Below are 22,865 nucleotides of genomic sequence, written 5' to 3'. Positions count from 1 at the left end.
TGTTAGCGAGCACCTACGAAGACCGGCGGGGCGCGTGAGGGGGTGGGTGGCCAGCACCACGCCCGGCCGCCTTTGTCTCCCCAGTGCTTACAAACACAACAACAAGCGCCATTCGCCACTAAGTGGCGGTGACGTCACCACGGCGCCTGTGCCAGGCTAGGTGCACGTTGAGGCCACGTGAAGTGTCGAACGCCCGCTGGCAGGAGGGTCACGGGGCAGACCCAGCAGGTGCCACGGGTCGACTGACTGCTTCCAGACACGCACATAAAGACATACAGAATACAGCTACACACACACCCCACCCAAACACTCATGAATGTGTGCAAAACCAGCCTTGCCCCCTAGGTTGACTCAGCATCAAACACACACCTGGTGCTATGATGAGTAAACATCGCCATTAAGGGAGACAAAGGCGGCCGGCCGTGGTGCTGGCCACCCACCCCTTCGTGTGCCGTTCCGGCCTTCATAGGTGCTCGCTAACAGCACTTGCCCCGACAGCCTGTTCAGTCTATACCGGGGCGGATCTTTGTCTTTGGTTGAGACGCTGGGTGTGCGCGCAATTGGGGGGCGGTGGGAAGGGGGGGGGAAGGGGGGGGAAGGGGGAGATCCGCCCCCCCCCCCTTGCCCCCCTTGCCCCCACCAGAACAGCGCTTCAACATCTGCCCGGCTCCGCTGAGCGGAAGCCGGGAGCTGTTGACTCAGCCCGCTCCGTGATTCTCGCCTCGCCACGTGAGGCCCCGGCAGCTCCTAGAGAGAGGGGGGGGGCAGAGGCGGGGGGTGGAGGTGAGGGGGAAAGGAAGAGAGGGAAGAGAGGAGAGAGGAGAGGGGAAGCGAGAGGGATGGGGGTAGACGGATGGAGAGGACGAGAGGGGGGGAGGTGAGTGGGAGAGAGAGAGGGTGCCACGGTGGCTAGGAGATGTTCACTACCTCGCCTGGTCTGCAGGAGGTCGTGAGTTTGATACCGACCCTGAAGCTTGCTGTATGTTTAAAGTTGGCGTGTCTCTCTCTCATCATCGTCATCACGATGGTTAGGAGATGCAGGAGGTCGTGGGTTCGGTCCCGACCCTGACGCCTGCTGCTGTATATTTGGAGTTTGCGTGTCTCTCTCTCTCATAATCATCATCACGGTGGCTAGGAGATGTTAACTACCTCGCCTGGTCTACAGGAGGTCGTGGGTTTGATCCCGACCCTGACGCCTGCTGCTGTATATTTGGAGTTTGTGTGTGTCTCTCTCTCATCATTATCATGGTGGCTAGGAGATGTTAACTACCTCGCCTGGTCTACAGGAGGTCGTGGGTTTGATACCGACCCTAACGCCTGCTGTATATTTGGAGTTTGCGTGTCTCTCTCTCTCATCATCATCATCACGGTGGCTAGGATATGTTAACTACCTCGCCTGGTCTACAGGAGGTCGTGTTTTTCGGTCCCGACCCTGACTGCCTGCTGCTGTGTATTTGAAGTTTGCGTGTCTCTCTCTCTCTCCCCGTGGTCGCGTGGATTTTTATCCGGGTCCTCGGCTCTTTCCCCTCCACGTTTATAATCAGCGTCCCGTGTTTAGAGTATTTGACTGCTGCTATAAATGTCCACGTGATGATGAGCCACTCCGTTGAACTATCATGTGTCAAGGTCGCTTCTGAACAAGAGCGATACAGCACCTTACCTGGTAAAAACTAAAATAGTTTAAAGCGAGAGATAAGGAGAGGCTACATTTCCGATGTGACTCGTTCACACCCTCGACTCGTGTACACCCTCGCACACACGCATCCGATTCACAGGGAGAGAAATGCGGCCGTGGGAGGGGGGGGAGTAGCTGCCCGCCCACGAGGGTTGGTGAATCACACACAGATGGCGCTGTGAAACTCCCTTCCCGTTGGTGGGCGGCGAGGGGATGCCGTACCGCGAGCTCGCCAGTAGAAAGCGGTACAGCAAAGCGTGGACTAATCCCCATCTGTTGCAACACCTGGGCGGTGTGCTCGTGACCAGTTCCGGTTTGACGGCAGGAGGTCTCGCTCCGAATCAGACGGGCGGCATTATCTTTTCATCGGCTACGTAACGCTGTGTGGAAGCTACATCAATTCCTGGTCTGTCACTCCGCACGAAGCCTCGGGTCTTCTCGGCAACAGCCGTGCCCTCCCTTCTCTATGCTTGTGAAACGTGGACCCCCCCTAATAGAACATCTTCGCCGGTTAGAAACATTCAGGCTGGCCTCCCTACGACCCATCCTGGGTGTAACCAGGCTGGATTGTGTGAGGATCTCACAAATCCTTGAAAGATCTGGACACATTCCCATCGGTGAGCCTCTCCGGCAGGCAAAGGCTGCGTTGGCTGGGTCATGTAGCCCGCATGCCCAGCCACCGCATGCCAAAGCAGCTTCTGTTCGGCCACACAGAGGGGGCTAAACGAGCACAACATCGGCTGGAGAAGATATGGAATGATCCGGTACGGGAGGCGACTGGTACCAGTGGAGTCAAGATCGGCCTCTGTGGAGGAGGCTCGTGAAGGACGCTGCTGATGCTACTAGGGCAATTGGAGGCAGTCGCCCTCCAGCAACAACGAAGGGCAGAGGAGCAACGCTCACAACAACGAGCAGAGCGCGAGGCGGATAAAACACAGCAAATTGGCACAGTAGGGGGTACAACTGGTGCATCGGCCAGTCATCTCAGTCAGTCAACCGATGGCACCTGGGTCTGACCCGAGACCTCCTGCCAACGAGTCTTTGACACTTCACGTGGCCTCAATGTGCACCTAGCCTGGCACTGGCGCCATGGTGACGTCACCGTCACTTCGTGGCGAATGGCGGGTATTGGTATATGTCTGTATGTATATGTGTGTGTCTTTGTATGTGTGTGTGTCTGTGTGTATATGTGTGTGTATGTCTGTGTGTGTGTCTGTCTGTGTGTGTCTGTGTGTGTCTGTGTGTGTGTCTTTTTATGTATGTGTGTGTCTGTGTGTGTCTGTGTGTGTGTGTCTCTGTGTGTGTGTGTGTGTCTGTGTGTGTCTCTGTGTGTGTGTCTGTGTCTGTGTGTGTCTGTGTGTGTCTGTGTGTGTGTGTGTCTGTGTGTGTCTGTGTGTGTGTGTCTGTGTGTGTGTGTCTGTGTGTGTGTGTGTGTGTGTCTGTGTGTGTGTGTCTGTGTGTGTGTCTGTGTGTGTGTCTGTGGTTGCCCCACGTCGTGATTTGTTCCGCGCCGATTTCTCGCCCCCCGCGCGCCTCCGGTCCCATCAAAGACCCGCGGCTTCCCCCCCCGCCCCCCCACCCCCCGCCCCCCTCCATCTCCCTCCACTCTTCTCCCCCCCCCCCCCCCGCTTCTCTCCACACTTCCTACCCCCCCCCTCCTCCTGTTCCTCTCTTCTCATCATCTCCCCGCTCTAGCTCTCTCATCTCCATGTTTGCTCTCTGCATCGTCTCTTACATCGCCAGCCCCTTCTACATCTCACCCCCTCTTATCTTCAGCCGCTTTAACTTCCATCACCACCACCACCCATTCCTTCATCCTCACTCACCAACCCACAAACTCACCCAACCACGCACTCACCAAACCACAAACTCACCAACCCCCAAACTCACCAATCCACAAACTCACCAAACCACAAACTCACCAACCCACAAACTCACCAACCCACAAACTCACCCAGCCACGCACTCACCAACCCACAAACTCACCAATCCACATACTCCCCAAACCACAAACTCACCAACCCACAAACTCACCAACCCACAAACTCACCCAGCCACGCACTCACCAACCCACAAACTCACCAATCCACATACTCACCAAACCACAAACTCACTAACCCACGCACTCACCAATCCACAAACTCACCAACCCACAAACTCACCCAGCCACGCACTCACCAACCCACAAACTCACCAATCCACATACTCACCAAACCACAAACTCACTAACCCACGCACTCACCAATCCACAAACTCACCAACCCACAAACTCACCAACCCACAAACTCACCAACCCACAAACTCACCAACCACAAACTCACTAACCCACGCACTCACCAATCCACAAACTCACCAACCCACAAACTCACCGAGCCACTCAACAAGGCACACACTCACCAACCTACAAACTCACGATCCCACTAACACACGCACTCACCAACCCACTAACCGCAACACTGACCAAACCACACTCTCACCAACACACAAACTCACCAAACCGCTCACCAAATCACACACTCACTAACCAACAAACTCACCAACGCACCAACCCACGCACTCACCAACCCACGCACTCACCAACCTACGCACTCACCACACCACACACCAACTACACCACGCACTCACCAACCCCACCACGCACTCCCCAACCCATACCCGTATCAACCCGCGATCTTACCAACACAAAATCTCACCAAACATTTGAATCTGAAACCTTACAAACCACGGAGTGAGGAGGGAGGGTGATGAGGAGGGAGGATGATGGGGAGGGAGGATGGGGGGGGATGATGGGGTGGGGGAGGGAGGGATGATGATGGGGGGGTGATGATGGAGGGGAGGATGATGGGGAGGGAGGATGATGGGGAGGGAGGATGATGGGGGGGAGGAAGGGATGATGGGGGGGAGGGATGATGGGGGGGGGGGGATGATGGGGGGGAGGGATGATGGGGGGGGGGGAGGAGGGAGGGATGATGGGGGGGGAGGGATGATGGGGGGGAGGATGATGGGGGGGGGATGAAGGAAGGGATGATGGGGGGGGGGGGTGATGATGGAGGGGAGGATGATGGGGAGGGAGGATGATGGGGAGGGAAGATGATGGGGGGGAGGAAGGGATGATGGGGGGGAGGGATGATGGGGGGGGGGATGATGGGGGGGAGGGATGATGGGGGGGAGGAAGGGATGATGGGGGGAGGGATGATGGGGGGGAGGGATGATGGGGGGGGATGATGATGGAGGGGAGAGGGAGGGATGATGGGGGGGGGGATGATGATGGGGGGGGAGGATGATGGGGGGGGGAGGAGGGAGGGATGATGGGGGGGAGGGATGATGGGGGGGAGGATGATGGGGGGGGGAGGAAGGAAGGGATGATGGGGGGGGGGGAGAGAGGGATGGTGGGGGGGGGGGATGATGGGGGGGGGAGGGATGATGGGGAGGGAGGGATGATGATGGGGGGGGGAGGATGATGGGGGGGGAGGAGGGAGGCATGATGGGGGGGGAGGGATGATGGGGGGGAGGATGATGGGGGGGGAGGAAGGAAGGGATGATGGGGGGGGGAGGAGGGAGGCAGGATGGGGAGAGAGGGATGGTGGGGGGGGGGGGGATGATGGGGGGGGGGAGGGATGATGGGGAGGGAGGGATGATGGGGGGGGGGGTAGAGGACACGCCCCGGGCTGCCTTCCCGTGACCCCGGGCCTCAGATTCTGCTTCTCGGAGTCGGCGGAGTGAGACGGCCTCTCCCCACCTGCACGGGCTTTGCCTGCGGGATTAGCGCCGTCAAAACAGCCGAGACGCGGCACGGCCCGCGAGCATCAATCCCGCTGGGTTTGGGTCTCCCCTTCCCGGTCGGGTTCAAGGATGACCCAGCACCGTTGCATCTCAGCCACTCGCTCGACGGTGGAGGCAGTCGTCCCCCTCGTCGTCGCTCTACGCGCAATGCCGACTGGGACATCCTGTGAGAAGCTGCTATCGATCACCGGATTCCCTTCGGACACAATGAAGATGCCGATTGCGACTGCTGCTGTGAACGTCGCTCTTCAAAGTCCTCCACCGCCAGAGGTCGCAACCGGGTACCCGATACCCGTTCCCTACCCGATACCCGGCTACCCGTACCCGGCCGGGTACGGGTAGCCGTTTGCGACCCTGGTGCGGCCGGGTACGGGTAGACCGTGAGTCACCGGTGAGTCACCGTTTGTCACTCATTTTGGGTAGGGTACGGGTAGGGAACGGGAACCCGTACCCGGCCGGTTACGAGTACGGGTACCCATTTGCGACCCTGGTGCGGCCGGGTACGGGTAAGGAATCAAAACCCGTTTGCGACCTCTGTCCACCGCTCGTCGTGGACTGCGTCGACGAGACTGCCCATTGAGTAATCGGCTTTCAGAGATACAAAGGTGGCAGGGCATTCATCCCAGCCACACACCCCCTCTCTAGACGCGCTTATGCAGCCACAGGCTGCACGTGCTGCGAGCGAGCACCTATGAAGGCCGGCACGGCACACGAGGGGGTGGGTGGCCAACACCACGCCCGGCCCGCCTTTGTCTCCCCAGTAGCGATGTTTACGCACACAGGCACCAGGTGTATGGCCGAGTCTGTGCCACCGCTCCCCGTACAAAGACAAAGACCCCCCCCCCCGTGTAGCCTTAACAGGCTGTAGGGGCAAGTGCTGTTAGCGAGCACCTATGAAGGCCGGCACGGCACACGAGGGGGTAGGTGCCCAACAAAGGCACACAACCACCCACGTCAACACGAAGACGTAAACACTCGCGCACACACAAAACAACAACAACCGCCATTCGCCACTAAGTGGCGGTGACGTCACCACGACTCTTGTGCCAGGCCATGTGCACCTTGAGGCCACGTGAAGTGTCGAACGCCCGCTGGCAGGAGGTCACGGGGCAGACCCATACGCACACACACACGCACACACACACGACGCACGCACACATGCACACACACACGCACACACACGCACACACGCACACACACACACGCACACACACACGCACACACATACACACACACGCACACACACACGCACACACACATGCACGCACACACACACATTGACACACACGCACACACGCACACGCGACCCACGCCGAAGCTAAACCCCGTGCTGTGACTTTGTCAGAGCCGACCTTGCCACCACTGATCCGAGTTCACTGCGCAGCCAACGGGGTCAGTGCCAAACAACGGCACGCAGCCGTCACGGCCGACACCGCAGCAGCGGCTCTCAACCGGGCAGTACCGGCACCCCTGGAGGGTAGGTGGACCCCTGGGGGGTAGGTGGACCCCTGGGGGGTAGGTGGACCCCTGGGGGGTAGGTGGACCCCTGGGGGTAGGTGGACCCCTGGGGGTAGGTGGACCCTTGGGGGGTAGGAGGACCCCTGGGGGTAGGTGGACCCCTGGGGGGTAGGAGGACCCCTGGGGGTAGGTGGACCCCTGGGGGGTAGGAGGACCCCTGGGGGGTAGGAGGACCCCTCGGGGGGTAGGTGGATCCCTGGGGGGTAGGAGGACCCCTGGGGGGTAGGAGGACCCCTCGGGGGGTAGGTGGATCCCTGGGGGGTAGGTGGACCCCTGGGGGGTAGGTGGACCCCTGGGGGGTAGGAGGACCCCTGGGGGTAGGTGGACCCCTGGGGGAGTACGTGGACCCCTGGGGGGTAGGTGGGACCCCTGAGGGGTAGGTGGGACCCCTGAGGGGTAGGTGGACCCCTGGGGGGGTAGGTGGACCCCTGGGGGGTAGGTGGACCCCTGGGGGTACACGTGGCAATGTCCAAGTGTGTCCGTGAGGTGATTCATAAGAGTCACGTAGGTACATTTTTAAATAAATTAATTCACGACGTTTCGGAGGCAACACAAGCTTCCGTCTTCAGGTGGAACCGCCACAGCAACATTACTGTATCAAGTGAATCCTCGCAGTCACGAAAACTTCAAATCTAAACACACACACACACAGACACACACAAACACACAGACAGACAGACACAGACACACAGACACACACACAGACACACACACAGACAGACACACACACAGACACACACACAGACACACACACAGACAGACACACACACAGACACACACACAGACAGACACACACAGACACACACAGACAGACACACACAGACAGACACACACACAGACAAACACACAGACAGACACACACACACAGACACCACACACACAGAGAGACACACACAGACACACACAGACAGACACACACAGACATACACACACAGAGACACACATACAGACGGACACACACAGAAAGACACACACAGACACACACACAAACACACAGAGACAAACACACACACAGACACACACTCGCGCGTCTCCCTTCCTCACTCACTCTCACCGATCCGAGCTTGAAGTTGCTCGCAGCGTCGAGCGAGACATAATTTCGGCTCAACCTTCAGTCCGTCCATCATCAGCCATCGGCCATCCACGTGGAGAGTCACAACCCCACGTGGGTGGCTCCCAGCTGCGCTACGAAGCCACCCGAGTTCGACTCCCGCTCACGGCCAACGTGGTGGGGTGGTGGAGGGGGGTGGTGGTGGGAGTGTTGGGGGTGGTTGTGGTGGGGTGGTGGTGGGGGTGGTGGTGTTGTGGTTGTGGTGGGGTGGTGGTGGGGTGGTGGTGGTGGTGGGGGTGGTGGTGGTGTGGTTGTGGTGGGGTGGTGGTGGGGTGGTGGTGGTGGTGGGGTGGTGGTAGTGGTGGGGGTGGTGGGGTGGTGGTGGTGTGGTTGTGGTGGGGTGGTGGTGGGGTGGTGGTGGTGGTGGGGTGGTGGTGGTGGTGGTGTGGAGGGGGTGGTGGTGGTGTGTGGTGGTGGTGGGGTGGTGGTGGTGGGGGTGGTGGTGGTGGTGAGAGGATGGTGGGGGGAGGGTGGTGGTGGTTGGTGGTGGTTGGTGGTGGGGGGGGTTGGTGGTTGGGTGGTGGTGTGGTGGGGTAGGTGGGGGGGGGGTGGTGGTTGGTGGTGGTGGTTGGTGGTGGGGTGGTGGTGGGGGGGTGGTGGTGGGGAGGTGGTGGAGTGGTGATGGTTGGGTGGTGGTGGGGGGGTGGTTGGATGGGTGGTGGTTGAGTGGTGGTGGTGTATTGTTGGTGAGAGGGATGTGGTGAGAGTGGTGGTGAGAGGGTGGTGTGGTGGTAGTGGGGTAAAGCGTGGGTACGCCCACCTTGTTACTACACTTCTGACTCAGCGTGGAAGAGTAGACCAAATACCCTCTGGAGTGCTGTTAGCGAGTAGCATCGGCAGCGACTCTGATCGCTCCAAGAGTACACGAGGAGGGGGTGGGTCGGCAATATTTGCGGAATACACCACGCCGCCGTTGACCCTGTCCATTGACCGAGCAACCCAACGTTCCTACCAGCTCCCTCCGCAGGACAATGTGTTCTAAACGCGTGGTGAAGTTGATTCTAAAATGTGGAGGGAAAAACCGGAGGAGCCGGAGAAAAATCCATGCGACCACGTGGAGAGAGACACACAAAACTCAAAATATACAGCAGCAGGTATCAGGGTGGGGATCCAACCCACGACCTCCTGCACACCAGGCGAGGTAGTTAACATCTTCTAGCCACCGTGATGATGATGAGAGAGAGAAACACACAAACTCCAAATATACAGCAGCAGGTATCAGGGTGGGGATCCAACCCACGACCTCCTGCAGACCAGGCGAGGTAGTTAACATCTCCTAGCCACCGTGATGATGATGAGAGAGAGAGAAACACGCAAACTACAAATACACAGCAACAGGCGTCAGGGTCGGGATCCAATCCACGACCTCCTGTACACCAGGCGAGGTAGTTAACATCTCCTAGCCACCGTGATGATTGTGAGAGAGAGAGAGACACGCAAACTCCAAATATACAGCAGCAGGCGTCAGGGTCGGGATCCAACCCACGACCTCCTGCAGACCAGGCGAGGTAGTTAACATCTCCTAGCCACCGTGATGATGATGAGTGAGAGAAACACGCAAACTCCAAATACACAGCAACAGGCGTCAGGGTCGGGATCCAATCCACGACCTCCTGCAGACCAGGCGAGGTAGTTAACATCTCCTAGCCACCGTGGCGAGATGTTAATGGCATTGCTATGAAGAAGGTTCATTGCCCGAAACGTCGCCTACTCCACCTTTATACAGTTGTGTACCTTTTCAAGAGTTGGCGATACACTTGAATAACTGTTTGTGTGTGTGGTCTTAAAGGAGAGTATATATACCCAAGGGCCGTCCATAAATGACGTCATGCGTTTTTGGACGATTTTTGACCCCCCCCCCCCCTCGTCACGCGGCGTCACAAAAAGTCAGACCCCCCCTCAAATATGACGTCACAAAGCTCTGCCCCCCCCCCAAAAAAACTTGCTTCAAATCGCTTTAAACTATTGTCATTGTAGTGCGTATTTAATGTGGCGCTGCACTCTGATGTTGTAGGAGAAAACATTTATGAAAAAGTCTATTTAACTAAGTAGAACGTGTTGTCCATATTTATTTAAAGTTGCGCATTTTGATGTGACGTCACATTTCTCACCCCCTCCCCACCCCCCTCGTCACACATCGTCACAAATATCTGACCCCCACCCCACCCAGGTGCGTGACGTCATTTATGGACAGCCCCGTTTTACGTGACGTTTTAACGTGGATTGTTGTATGACGTCATCACCGATTATTTAGATGTGCGCCTGTGAAGCAGGTCTCATGACGTCATCACCGATTATTTAGATGTGCGCCTGTGAAGCAGGTCTCATGACGTCATCACCGATTATTTAGATGAGCGCGTGGAAGCAGGTGACATGACGTCATCACCGATTATTTAGATGTGCGCGTGGAAGCAGGCCACATGACGTCATCACCGATTATTTAGATATGTGCGAAGAAGCAGGTGACATGACGTCATCACCAATTATTTAGATGTGCGCGTGGAAGCAGGTGACATGACGTCATCGCGAGCAACGGTTCGCCGACTGGAATCGAATTAAAATGTTATCGATTCTGATTTAGATTCCTCAGAGCGTCAAGTTTTGCGATGCATGATTCTTGTTGTTTCGATTTCAAGCTTCTTTCGTGACTGCAGGGATTCATCTTCTTGGTTCTTTCGGTAAAGTCACGTAGAAGGGAAGTAATAAAATAATAAAAATAAGACATAATAAAATAATATAATAAAATATAATAATATAATAATATATAATAATATAATAAAATAATATTGTAATATTTTCTTCTAATATAATAAAATATAATAAAATAAAATAATATTATATTATATTTCGATTTAAAGCTTTCGTGACTGCAGGGATTCATCTTCTTGGTTCTTTCGGTAAAGTCACGTAGAAGGGAAATAATAAAATAATAAAAATAAAACATAATAAAATAATTCTCACGACGTTTCGGCCACAACGCAAGCAGCCGTCCTCAGGTGGAGACCAGGTCTGTCATTCAGATGCTGTCTCCCCGACAGACCTGTTCTTCACCTGAGGACGGCTGCTTGCGTTGTGGCCGAAACGTCGTGAGAATTAATTTTATTTTATTTTTTTATTACTTCCCTTCTACGTGACTTTACCGAAAGAACCAAGAAGATGAATCCCTGCAGTCACGAAAGAAGCTTGAAATCGAAATATAATAATATAATAGTATATTATTTTATTATATTATTACATTTTATTATATTATTTTATTATGTTTTATTTTCATTATTTTATTACTTCCCTTCTACGTGATGACTTTACCGAAAGAACCAAGAAGATTCTTGTTGTTGTTGCAGGAGGAACGATTCGAGAGTTGTCGCGGTTTCAAAACGAACTGCAGCACGCACAGAAGAACAAACATCGTTCACTGAAGGCACTGCACATTTTGCGGGAACCTGAATGTTAATCAAACGCTTTGGGGGTATACAACAAATATATAGTACATCATAAAAGCATTCAAATACGAAGCAATGCACAATTACTATGCACACAAATTTAAATGCTGTAATTCTAGATTTGAAGTTTTCGTGACTGCAAGGATTCATATTCAGTTTTTTTCGGTAAAGTCACGTGGGTGAAATTTTTACATAAATTAACTCACGTTTCGGGCGCAACACAAGCGTCCTTCTTCAGGTAGGGACAACTTAGCGAAAGCACTTTACGAAGTTCTAGATTTGATTTATTATTTTATTTCTATTACTATTTTTTACCTACGTGACTTTACCGAAAAAACCTAAGAGTACTAAAGAGTACATGCACTTTCGATTTAAAGCTTTCGTGACTGCAGGGATTGATCTTCTTGGTTCCTTCGGTAAAGTCACGTAGAATGGAAATAATAAAATAATAAAAATAAAACATAATAAAATAATAAAAATAAAACATGATAAACTTCGTGAGAATAATTTATAATGTTTTATTTTTATTATTTTATTATTTCCATTCTACGTGACTTTACCGAAAGAACCAAGAAGACGAGTATATGCACTTTAGTAACTTTACGAACTTTATCGTCGATTCGATTCTTGTGAATCTTGTGAATCTATTCCCGTAGAATCGAATCTAGTAAAATCGATTTTTTTTGTGGATCCATTGTCGTAGGAATCGAATATGTTGGAATCGATGTTGCTGAATCTAAACCATTGGAATCGATTCCACTCATCACTGCCGGTAACTTGGGCCACACGTGGTTCCTGTTGGTGGTGATAGTCTCAGAGGCTTGGGCCTACTCGCTTGTTTCAATTACAGACATCCACCATCGATACAAATTACAGACATTCACCATCGATATCAATTACAGAGATTAATCGGCGGCGTCGCGAGGTGCATCGTGGTGCAAGCTCGTGGTTTGTTGCTGCTGCTGCGTACGGTGCGAAAGAAATCCAAGGAACAAGCCATCATGGTAGGTGTGTTCGCGTCTTCGTGTCGTGCGGACGCACGTGTCGCACGCCGGCTGATGTTGAAACACTACAAACTAAACTGTTAAGCTGCACTTCTACCTTGACCACGTAAGGCCCCCACTGAACTGTGTAGCTTTGTATTTTAATCCGAGGCCACCAGCCCATCACCAATGATGGTAGCCCAATGGAGTGTGTGTGTGTAGGTGGCAGAGGTCGCAAACGGGTTTTAATGTCTTATCCGTACCCGGCCCCGGCCACACCAGGGTCGCAAACGGGTACTCGATACCCGTACCCTACCCGATACCCGGCTACCCGTACCCGGCCGGGTATCGGGCAGGGTACGGGTAAGGAATCAAAACCCGATAATTGGTTCTTTACCCTTCTACCTGGCAACACAACTGACACCTTTTTACAAGGAGTCATGTTTGCATAGACCGCAATACCTGCAGTCATAAATACAAACAAAAGACATAACTCTGATAATGTGCACTGTCCTTGAAGTTGATTGGTCCACACCCGAGACAGCTTTCCTTCGAGCCTAGTCTCACATGGGTTGGACCAGAAGACGCCAAAAGGCGCACAACTCAAAGACAATGCACCATCAGAGTATGAGAGCTCGGGGCAAGCATCTACACTATGGGGACCTCATTTGCCAGTAAAAATATGATAATTGGTTCTTTACCCTTCTACCTGGCAACAAAACTGACACCTTTTTACAAGGAGTCATGTTTGCATAGACCGCAATACCTGCAGTCATAAATACAAACAAACACAAGACATCAGAGTTATGTCTTTTGTTTGTATTTATGACTGCAGGTATTGCGGTCTATGCAAACATGACTCCTTGTAAAAAGGTGTCAGTTTTGTTGCCAGGTAGAAGGGTAAAGAACCAATTATCATATTTTTACTGGCAAATGAGGTCCCCATAGTGAATCAAAACCCGTTTGCGACCTCTGGGATGAAGCCATGTTGCAGGCGCGGGTGGGTTGATTCTAGGAACTTGAATTGTGAGAAGAGACAAGACGTTGGGAAATGAGTGACAAACAATTACACACCAGTGACTCGCGGCCTACCCGTACCCGGCCGCACCAGGGTCGCAAACGGGGCCGGGTACGGGTAGCCGGGTATCGGGTAGGGTACGGGTATCGGGTACCCGGTTGCGACCTCTGGTAGGTGGGAGCGGTGGTGCTACAGCACAGTAGGGGGCACAGGTGGTGCATCGGCCAGTCGTCTCAGTCAGGCAACCAATGGCAACCTGGGTCTGTCTGTCCGTGACCTCCTGCTGCCAGCGGGAGTTCGACGCTTTTCACGTGGCCTTAACGTGCACGTAGCCTGGCACGAGTGCCGTGGTGACGTCACCGCCACTTGGTGACCAATGGCGGTTGTTGTTGTTGATGGTCGTCTCGCGGTCAGCGCTACGCTGCACTACGAACCCGGCCACCCGAGTTCGATTCCCGCTCACGGCCAACACCGTTGACGATTATCTGAACCGGTCCTGGGCCTCCCCTAGGTCGACTCGGCCTCAAATGAGTACCTGAGTGTAGCGCTGTGTGGTCAACATCGCTAGCACTGGGGGGGATGCTAGCACTGGGGGGCGTGATGCTGGCCACCGCACCCCCCTTCGTGTATCAAAAGTGCTGCTCGCTAACAGCACTTGCACCCAAGGCTACACGGGGGGTGGGGTGATCTTTGTGTTTTGTGTGGTGGTGCAGCTGAGGAGGCAGGCGCGACTGCGCCGCGAGTACCTCTACCGCAAGGCGCACGAGGCCAAGAAGAGCCTCGTGGAGGAGAAGAAGGCGCGGCTCAAGAGGGCGCTCGACGGTAACGGGCGGCGAGGCGGACCTCGAGACGGGCTCGCGACGACGACAAGACGGATCTAGAGACACTGAGACACGCGGGACGGACGAGATGCAGAGAGACAGATCTAGAGACACTGAGACACGCGGGACGGACCTAGAGACACTGAGACACGCGGGACGGACCTCGAGACGGACTCGCGACGACGACAAGACGGACGAGAGGCAGCGAGACGGATCTAGAGACACTGAGACATGACAAGACGGACGAGAGACACTGAGACACACGAGACGGACAAGAGGCAGAGAGACGGATCTAGAGACACTGAGACGCGCTCTTCCTTCCAGACGGACGAGAGGCAACGGGACGTTGCAGGACGGGACGATACGGACTAGAGGCAGAGAGACGGGACATTGGCTGTAGATGGAACTAATCGTCCTGGTGCTACAGACGAGAGAGGGGCGGACGGGCCCTGCAGACCGTACAGACGACGCAAACGACACAGACGACACAAGCGTTCCCGAATGAATCCATGCGTGCGCATGATTTTTCTTCCTTGTTAATTCTCTCCCCCCGCCCGCCCCCCTCCCCCGTCCCCTGACGTCGTCACCGTAGAGAACCTCGTGCTGCCCACGGACCTGCGGCGGGAGGCGCTTGAACTCCAGAAGGCCGCGGAGTTCGACGACCAGGGAGGAGAGGGTGAGCTCACGTCGCCGCGGCGCTGATCGTCGCGTCTCCTCGCGTCTCTCTCCCTTCCCGTGAGACTCCGGGGGCAGGGGGAGAAGCGTCCGCGAGTCTCCGCCCGCTAGACACGCCGGGTCGGCGTTGAAAGATCTCGTGGCGTGAACGCGGAAGTGTGTGTGTGTGGTGGCTGGCGTCAATTTTGGTCGTCCGTCGAATGAAGGCGGTGGTCACCGCATCACGTGCGCTTTTGCGGCCATCGTCTGCAGCGCTCTTCCTTCCAATATTAGGAAGCTAATGGAGCGTTGCACTTTGAAATCATCGTCGAAATGGACAAACTCATTTCTTGAGAACTGCTTTTTTGTGGTTTGTGACACCTCCGATTAGCACGGTTGGCGACGTACTGTACGAAAGAGGTTCAACATACACCGACCCTCATTCACTCACTCATCATTTTACTCAATTTACCCACTCACTCGCCATCCCACCCACTCCCAGTGGATGAGTCAGCCACTCACTCACTCTTGCAATTGACTCATCCTGGTCTCATAAGTTCTCAGCCGACCGCACAAACTCAACGCGATCACTGCCGAGTGATCTTGTGAAACGTTCAACCCGCACGGTGAAGTATGACAAATGATCACCCTCTGTGTCTACCCCCCCCCCCGCCGGTGCCGGTAGGAGTGAGCAGCCACATAGATGACGAGTACCGCTGGGCCGGCGTAGAGGACCCGCGCATCATGGTGACGACCTCGCGCGACCCCAGCTCCCGCCTCAAGCAGTTTGCCAAGGTGCCGGCTCGCGCTGACGGGGGCCGTAGGGTTCGGGGTCGGGTGGCGTGCGAGGGATGTGGGTCCCCGTGTATTGCGTGTGTACAAGCACGCAAAGACACAGGTCCCCCATATAGCCTTAGCAGGCTCTTGGGGCAGGTGCTGTTTGTGAGGGGTGGGTGGCCAGCACCGCGTCCGGCCGCCTTTTTAAATCCTTTTTATTAAGTTCACTTGCTTGCGTGCTTGCTTGCGCGCTTACGACCGTGCAAATCTTTCGGTCGTTTTTTAACCCACTTCCCGCGATCCAATCGAGCTGACATTTTGCACACAGACTCGTTGTGCGTGACAATTAATTTTCGTGAATTTTTTTTCTCCAAAATTTTACACTTTTTAGGAAAAAAAAAAAGATATTTAATTACCAATTGCTTAATGGTGGCAGGCAATCATCTGACCCATAGGTGGCAGCCATCTCAAGCCAGAGGACGAGAGGACTCTAGCCGCCACGCATATAAAGGATTTATAGTTCATTTTTTCTCTGTAGTGGTGATGTTGACACGCCACACTAGGCAATCATTTTGTCCCTCCGCATTTAGAATCGACATCACGTGTTTAGAGTATTTGGCTGCTATCAATGTCCACGTGATGATAAGCCACTTCGTTGAGCTATCATTTGTGGCCAGGTCGCTTCTGGAAAAGAGCTGCATAGCTCAGTGAACCTTACCTGGTAAAATATAAATATACTAATAGGGTTTTTCCCCTTTTTTCTGGCAACAAAACTGACACCTTTTGCAAGGAATCATGCTTACATTAACCACAATACTTGCAGTCAAATGCAAACAAAAAACAATACTCTGATAATTTAAGCATTGTCTTTGAAACTGATTGGTCCACACCAGAGACAGCTTTCTTTGGAGCCTAGTCTCATATAGTGTTCGACCAGATGACGCCAAAAGGCGCACAAATATAAATAGTTGAGTTTTTCCATTGGCACATCCGAGTTGTGCCAACACGGGGGTTAGCGACCCTGTATACCGGCACGGCTCGGCTTCCGCAATGGAAAAAACAAACAACACAACCCAATTCTAGACTTGAAGCTTTCGTGACTGCAAGGAATCATATTCTTAGGTGTTTTCGGTAAAGTCACGTAGGTAAAAATTAATAAAAATAATAAAATAAAAATAAACGTCGTGATCTTTATTTTATTATTTTTATTAATTTTTACCTACGTGACTTTACCGAAAACACCTAAGAATAACACAACCCAAGTCGGATGCGGTGGGGGGGCGGGCAGGTGGGGAGGGGGTGAAAGCAGCATGGCCGGGAAGGACGCCGGTGGGACGAGCGGGCTCGGCGCGTGACCCCTTGCCGTCGTGTTACCCCACCACCACCACCACCACCCTCCCGTCACCACCGCAGGAGATAAAGCTGATCCTGCCGAACGCTCAGCGGATGAACCGCGGAGGCCACGAGCTGGAGGCGCTGGTGCGGGCGTGCCGCGCCAACGCCGTCACCGACTTCATCGTCCTGCACGAGCACCGCGGCATGCCAGGCACGCGCACGCACCGCAGGAGACAAAGCTCCCCCGTGTAGCCTCTAACAGGCTGTCGGGGCAAGTGCCGTTTGGCGAGCGACCTACGAAGGCCGGCACGGCACACGGCGGGGTGCATGGTGTTGTCATTGCCGCGTCTGGCCCTCTTTGTCTTCCCGCTGTCGATGCTCGAACTCGGGTCACCGGGTTCGTAGTGTAGCCACTTTGCTACCGCTCCCCGGCGTGACGTGTATGTGATGTGGTACAACAGACGGGGGATGGCGGTGTATTTAACTGTGCGTGTGCGGTGTGGTGTAGTCTGACGCTGCAGATGGATTGCGGTGTCTTAACTGTGTGGAGTGTGATGTGGTATGACGCCACAGATGGAATGGCAGTGTGTCTAACTGTCCAGTACACTGTCCGTGTGACGCATGTGGTGTGTCTAACTCTCTGGCGTGCTGTCCGTGTGACGCGTGGTATGATGCCACAGACGGGATGGTGGTGTGTCTAACTCTCCGGCGTGCTGTCCGTGTGACGTGTGGTATGATGCCACAGACGGGATGGTGCTGTGTCTAACTCTCCGGCGTGCTGTCCGTGTGACGCGTGGTATGATGCCACAGACGGGATGGTAGTGTGTCTAACTCTCCGGCGTGCTGTCCGTGTGACGTGTGGTATGATGCCACAGACGGGATGGTGGTGTGCCTAACTCTCCGGCGTGCTGTCCGTGTGACGTGTGGTATGATGCCACAGACGGGATGGTGGTGTGTCTAACTCTCGGGCGTGTTGTCCGTGTGACGCGTGGTATGATGCCACAGACGGGATGGTAGTGTGTCTAACTCTCCGGCGTGCTGTCCGTGTGACGTGTGGTATGATGCCACAGACGGGATGGTGGTGTGCCTAACTCTCCGGCGTGCTGTCCGTGTGACGTGTGGTATGATGCCACAGACGGGATGGTGGTGTGTCTAACTCTCCGGCGTACTGTCCGTGTGACGTGTGGTATGATGCCACAGACGGGATGGTGCTGTGTCTAACTCTCCGGCGTGCTGTCCGTGTGACGCGTGGTATGATGCCACAGACGGGATGGTGGTGTGTCTAACTCTCCGGCGTGCTGTCCGTGTGACGTGTGGTATGATGCCACAGACGGGATGGTGGTGTCTAACACTCTGGCGTGCTGTCTGTGTGACGTGTGGTATGATGCCACAGATGGGATGGTGGTGTGTCACCTGCCGCTGGGCCCCACGGCGTACTTCACTCTCTCGAGCGTGGTGATGCGGCATGACATCCCGGACGTGGGCACGATGTCCGAGGCGTTCCCGCACCTCGTGATGCACAACTTCACGTCGCGACTCGGCAAGAGGGTGCGTGCGGGCAGCGTGCCAGTCTCACCCACATCTTCCTCCCTCCCCCCAAACACAAAGATGCCTCGTATAGCCTATAACCCTTCATCATTTCGATGACGCTCAAATACGTCGTCGAAACGGAACCGTAAGAAAAACTCGCGTATGTCTTCCGACCTGAAGACGTACCGAGACTCCCATAAGGCCATGCGGGAGGGCGTGTGGCACAGTTTTGCTCCATAGAGTGTGCCGGTCGTGTCACTACGGTTCTCTGCAGTGAGTGCAACGCCTCTAAATAACAGCAGCGCTACACCTCTAAGTAAAATTAACGCTGTGCCGCTCATGCGTGCCGAAATTCAGCGGTGAACGGGACACCTAGCACCCGGCAACTTGCAGATGTCTCGGAATGGGAAGGGGTGAACAGACTTTTGTGCCAGGTGCTGTCTGCCCCCCCCCACACCCCCGTCTATCTGTAACGGGTGGTCATCACGAGGACTTGCGTAGAGATGATCCGGTATGGACGAAGCCGGAGTGTAAAGTCGCGTTGCCGGTAGGGGCTCGGCACCACCATCACCGCCGTCGTCATCAGGCGCGACTTTGTCTCGCGACGAGACGCGCGTCGCTGAGCCGCGTAGCTCTTTCAGAAGCGACCTCGCTATGACAAAACGATAGCTCAACGAAGTGGCTCATCATCATCAAGTGGACATTTATAGCAGCCGAATACTCTAAAACGCCTGACTGATTCTAAACGTGGAGGCAAAAGCCGGAGGACCTGGAGAAAAATCCACGCGAGTTGGTGCAGGGGAAGGACGACAAACTGAACGCAAAAAGCATTTCTAAAGAAATGAGCGTTCAATCTAGATTTTAAAGCGCGTAGCTCCTAGTGTGTTCCTAATATCGGAAGGAAGATATCCACAGATACCCACAGACATCCAGAGACTCGTATAGAAGCAAAGAGACCCATAGAGACCCCCGTTGAACTTCTTTCGCACCGTACGTAGACCAACCGTGCTAATCGGAGGTGCCGGTGGGGGGGGGGGGGGAAGGAAGAGGAATCTCCGCGCGCGTGCCCGATGGTTACCCTCGGCGTGTTTCCCCCCGTCTCTCTCTCGTGGCGAGAGCAGGTGTCGGACATCCTCCGGTACCTGTTCCCCGTGCCCAAGGAGGACAGCCGGCGCATCATCACACTTGCCAACGACGACGACTACATCTCGTTCAGGTGCGCCGCTGACGCGCCTCCTCGCAACATCTCGGTTTTCGTCGTCGTCCGCTGATGGGTCTGCCGCAGCATTCTTCATTGCAAGGCCCCCCGCGGGCCCCTGGTGGCCTTTGATTTAACATCAAAATGGAATTTTTTTTGCACATTTTTGTACGCAGCATAAACAAATGGGTGCTTTTTCTGGAATATTTTATTGTTTTTGTAGGGGATGTTTCAATTTGCGTACAGTACATTTTAAATGTATCTTGTAATTTTATCGCTTGTTGCGGTTGCACCCGAATCAAGAGCCGAATGGCTCACAGGGTTAAACTGAAACTAGTGCGGCCCCCGAAAATGCACAAATGTGAAGCTAAACTATTTTGATAGAATTGACGCACCGGGCAATGTTGCGATGTGATTTGACCCAACTAGGTCATTTGCGAGATGGTAAATTTGCACCGTGACGCCAGCATGCCACGGTGGCGAGATGTTAACCACTTCGCCTGATATGCGGGAGGTCGTGGGTTCGATCCCGACCCTGATGCTTTTGTATATTCGGAGTTTGCATATTCTCCCGGTGGTCACTTTGATTTTTCTCCGGCTCCTCCAGGTTTTCCCCTCCACATTTAGAAACGTGCTTTTAGAGTATTTGGCTGCTATCAATTTTCACGTGCTGATAAGCCACTTCGTTCAGCTATAATTTGTGAGAACTAGGTCACTTCTGAAAAAGAGCTACGTTGCTCGGTGGTAAAATAAAATATTGTTTCGTTTAACTTTAGCTTTCGAACAATGGCACGGAGTTTATTTAACGCCTGCACTGAAGCTGACGGCGCGTAATGTTGTTAATTTCTTAATGCATCCGCAGTATTAACCGGGGCGGCCGCTGTCCTCTAACTGGCAAACGTCTGCAAGGACGCGCAATGACGGTTCAACGCCGTCCGTGTGATTTGCCGCGACCCCTCCCGTGACCTCTGTGCCCACCCCCCCCAACAGGCACCACGTCTACAAGCGCGACGGCAAAGACATCGAGTTGAAGGAGGTGGGACCGCGGTTCGAGATGAAGCGTAAGTCTGCTTGACATGTTGCTGCTTGTCTCAAGGAATGTGGAAATTCCACATTCCTTGTGATTTCCCTACGAAGTGGTTGCTCCACTTTTTTCAACCCCGGGGAGGGTGATGGGCTTGAATGTAAGAGTCGAGCGTCGGGCCGGGCGGCCCGCGGGTAATGCGCAGAACGGGTCGGAACTTGAGTCGTTGGGGTCGCGGCTCTGGTCGCGTTCGCTGTTCCGTGACCTGACCCGTACCCCGCCACCCCTGGTACGATCTGTGAATTCAAAGATGACCGGGCGCAATGCTGGCCACCCACCAGAGGTCGCAACCGGGTACCCGATACCCGTACCCTACCCGATACCCGGCTAGCCGTGCCCGGCCAGGTACGGGTAGCCGTTTGCGACCCTGGCGCGGCTGGGTATGGGTACGGGTAGGCCGTGAGTCACTGGTGAGTAACCGTTTGTCGCTCATTTCGGGTAGGGTACGGGTAGGGAACGGGTACCCGTACCCGGCTGGGTACGGGTACCCATTTGCGACCCTGGTGCGGCCGGGTACGGGTAAGGAATCAAAACCCGTTTGCGACCTCTGCCACCCACCCCTTCGTGTGCCGTGCTGGCCTTCCTACGTGCTAACTCACGAACAGCGCTATTCCCAAACGGTCTGTTAAAGGCTACACGGGGGGGGGATCTTTGTCTTTGTGTGTCGCGCAGTGTACGAGATTAAACTGGGCACGCTGGACAACGCGGCCACCGCCGAGGTGGAGTGGCGCTGGCGACCGTACATGAACACGGCGAAGAAGAGGAAGTTCCTGAGCGTGGAGTGAGGGAGGGGGGCGACTTCCCCCCCCCCCCAACACCGCGGGGGGAGGGGCGGTGGGGGGGTTTGTCCCTGGAACCCCGGAGTTGGAGTCGAACCTGGCGGCGCTCTACGCCGAGGCGTTGAGAGGTCGTCGTGTGTGGATAGGGCAGTGCGTGAATCGCTGTGCCAACCCTCGTCACACACGCGCATCATACGCATCACACACACACATTGCGGATGTACATTTATCACACACATAGCATGCACATCGTCACACGTGTCGCACACAGACCCCGTATAGCTGTTAACAGATTGCTGGGGCAAGTGCTGTTAGCGGGTCGCGCCTATGAAGGCCGGCATGGCACAGAAGTGGGTGGGTGGCCAGCCCCACGTCTGCCTGCCTTTGTTTCCCCAGTTTTGCGATGTTATACACACCACACCACGTACTCATTTATGACTGAATAAAACTCTGGGAGGCCCATGACCGCTATCATATATTCGCCACTCTTAATGGCTGTGAGCGGGAATTGAAGTCCGATGGCTGGGTTCGTAGTGAAGTCCACTAACCGCTGCACCACCACTCGCCAAACGGGGCACACAAACCTACACGCATAAACAAAATGAAACATTAACATTTATTTAAGTAAAAAGTCAGGCAGATGGAGAAAGTGGCGTGTCGCCGTGTACAGCACCACTCTCGTAGCTACGCACCTCGGGTGGGAGCTCTTGGCTTCAGTGCTACCCAGGATGTTTGTATGTGAAAACCTGTCAAAATAAATAATATTTTTTGGAAGTCACAAGCGCCTTGCGTCACATATCGTCTCGACCATTTGAATAGACATTCTCCCTCTTTCCCCCCCCCGCCCCAGCTGTCTCCGTGTGGCACAAACTAAACTAATAAAACGAATCTATTTTTATTTTACCAGGTAAGGCCCACTGAGCTTTTTTTAAGAAGCGACCTGGCGACAAATGAAAGCCCAATGAAGTGGCTTGTCACGTGGGGATTTATAGCAGCCAAATACTCTTAAACGCATGTTTCTAAATGTGGAGGGAAAAACCGAAGGACCCAGAGAAAAATCCACTCGGTCACGGGGAGAACATGCAAACTCCAAATAGCCGTCGGGATTGAACCCGCGACCTCCTGTATACCAGGCGAGGCAGTTAACATCTCGCCACCG

General features: G+C 54.3%; 1 protein-coding gene across 2 annotated transcripts; it reads left to right on the top strand.

The window, feature by feature from the left end:
- The first annotated feature begins 12,272 nt into the window (after positions 1–12,272).
- Positions 12,273–22,335, top strand: IMP4 (IMP U3 small nucleolar ribonucleoprotein 4). Of its 2 annotated transcripts, XM_061574548.1 has the most exons (10): positions 12,273–12,531; positions 14,242–14,350; positions 14,942–15,025; positions 15,689–15,798; positions 17,194–17,326; positions 18,186–18,203; positions 18,527–18,663; positions 19,767–19,861; positions 20,834–20,904; positions 21,600–22,335. In XM_061574548.1, the coding sequence occupies exons 1-10, from the start codon at positions 12,529–12,531 to the stop codon at positions 21,710–21,712; spliced, it is 873 nt and encodes a 290-aa protein (XP_061430532.1). In that variant the 5' UTR covers positions 12,273–12,528; the 3' UTR covers positions 21,713–22,335. The 2 variants fall into 2 exon arrangements, with proteins under 2 accessions (XP_061430532.1, XP_061430531.1); XM_061574547.1 differs by lacking the exon at positions 18,186–18,203 and having other exon boundaries at positions 18,509–18,663.
- The last annotated feature ends 530 nt before the right edge of the window (positions 22,336–22,865 follow it).

This window comes from Lethenteron reissneri, chromosome 55, assembly GCF_015708825.2.
Source record: "Lethenteron reissneri isolate LAM-NWPU_2019-01 chromosome 55, ASM1570882v1, whole genome shotgun sequence".
NCBI classification, from domain to species: domain Eukaryota; kingdom Metazoa; phylum Chordata; class Hyperoartia; order Petromyzontiformes; family Petromyzontidae; genus Lethenteron; species Lethenteron reissneri.
This window is presented reverse-complemented; position numbering and strand designations above follow the sequence as displayed.

Bases quoted from the DNA above. Each gene is read 5' to 3' on its own strand.
- IMP4 (XM_061574547.1), top strand. The intron at 14,351-14,941 runs GTAACGGGCGGC...TCGTCACCGTAG, and splicing joins GCTCAAGAGGGCGCTCGACG to AGAACCTCGTGCTGCCCACG. The intron at 15,026-15,688 runs GTGAGCTCACGT...CGGTGCCGGTAG, and splicing joins CGACGACCAGGGAGGAGAGG to GAGTGAGCAGCCACATAGAT.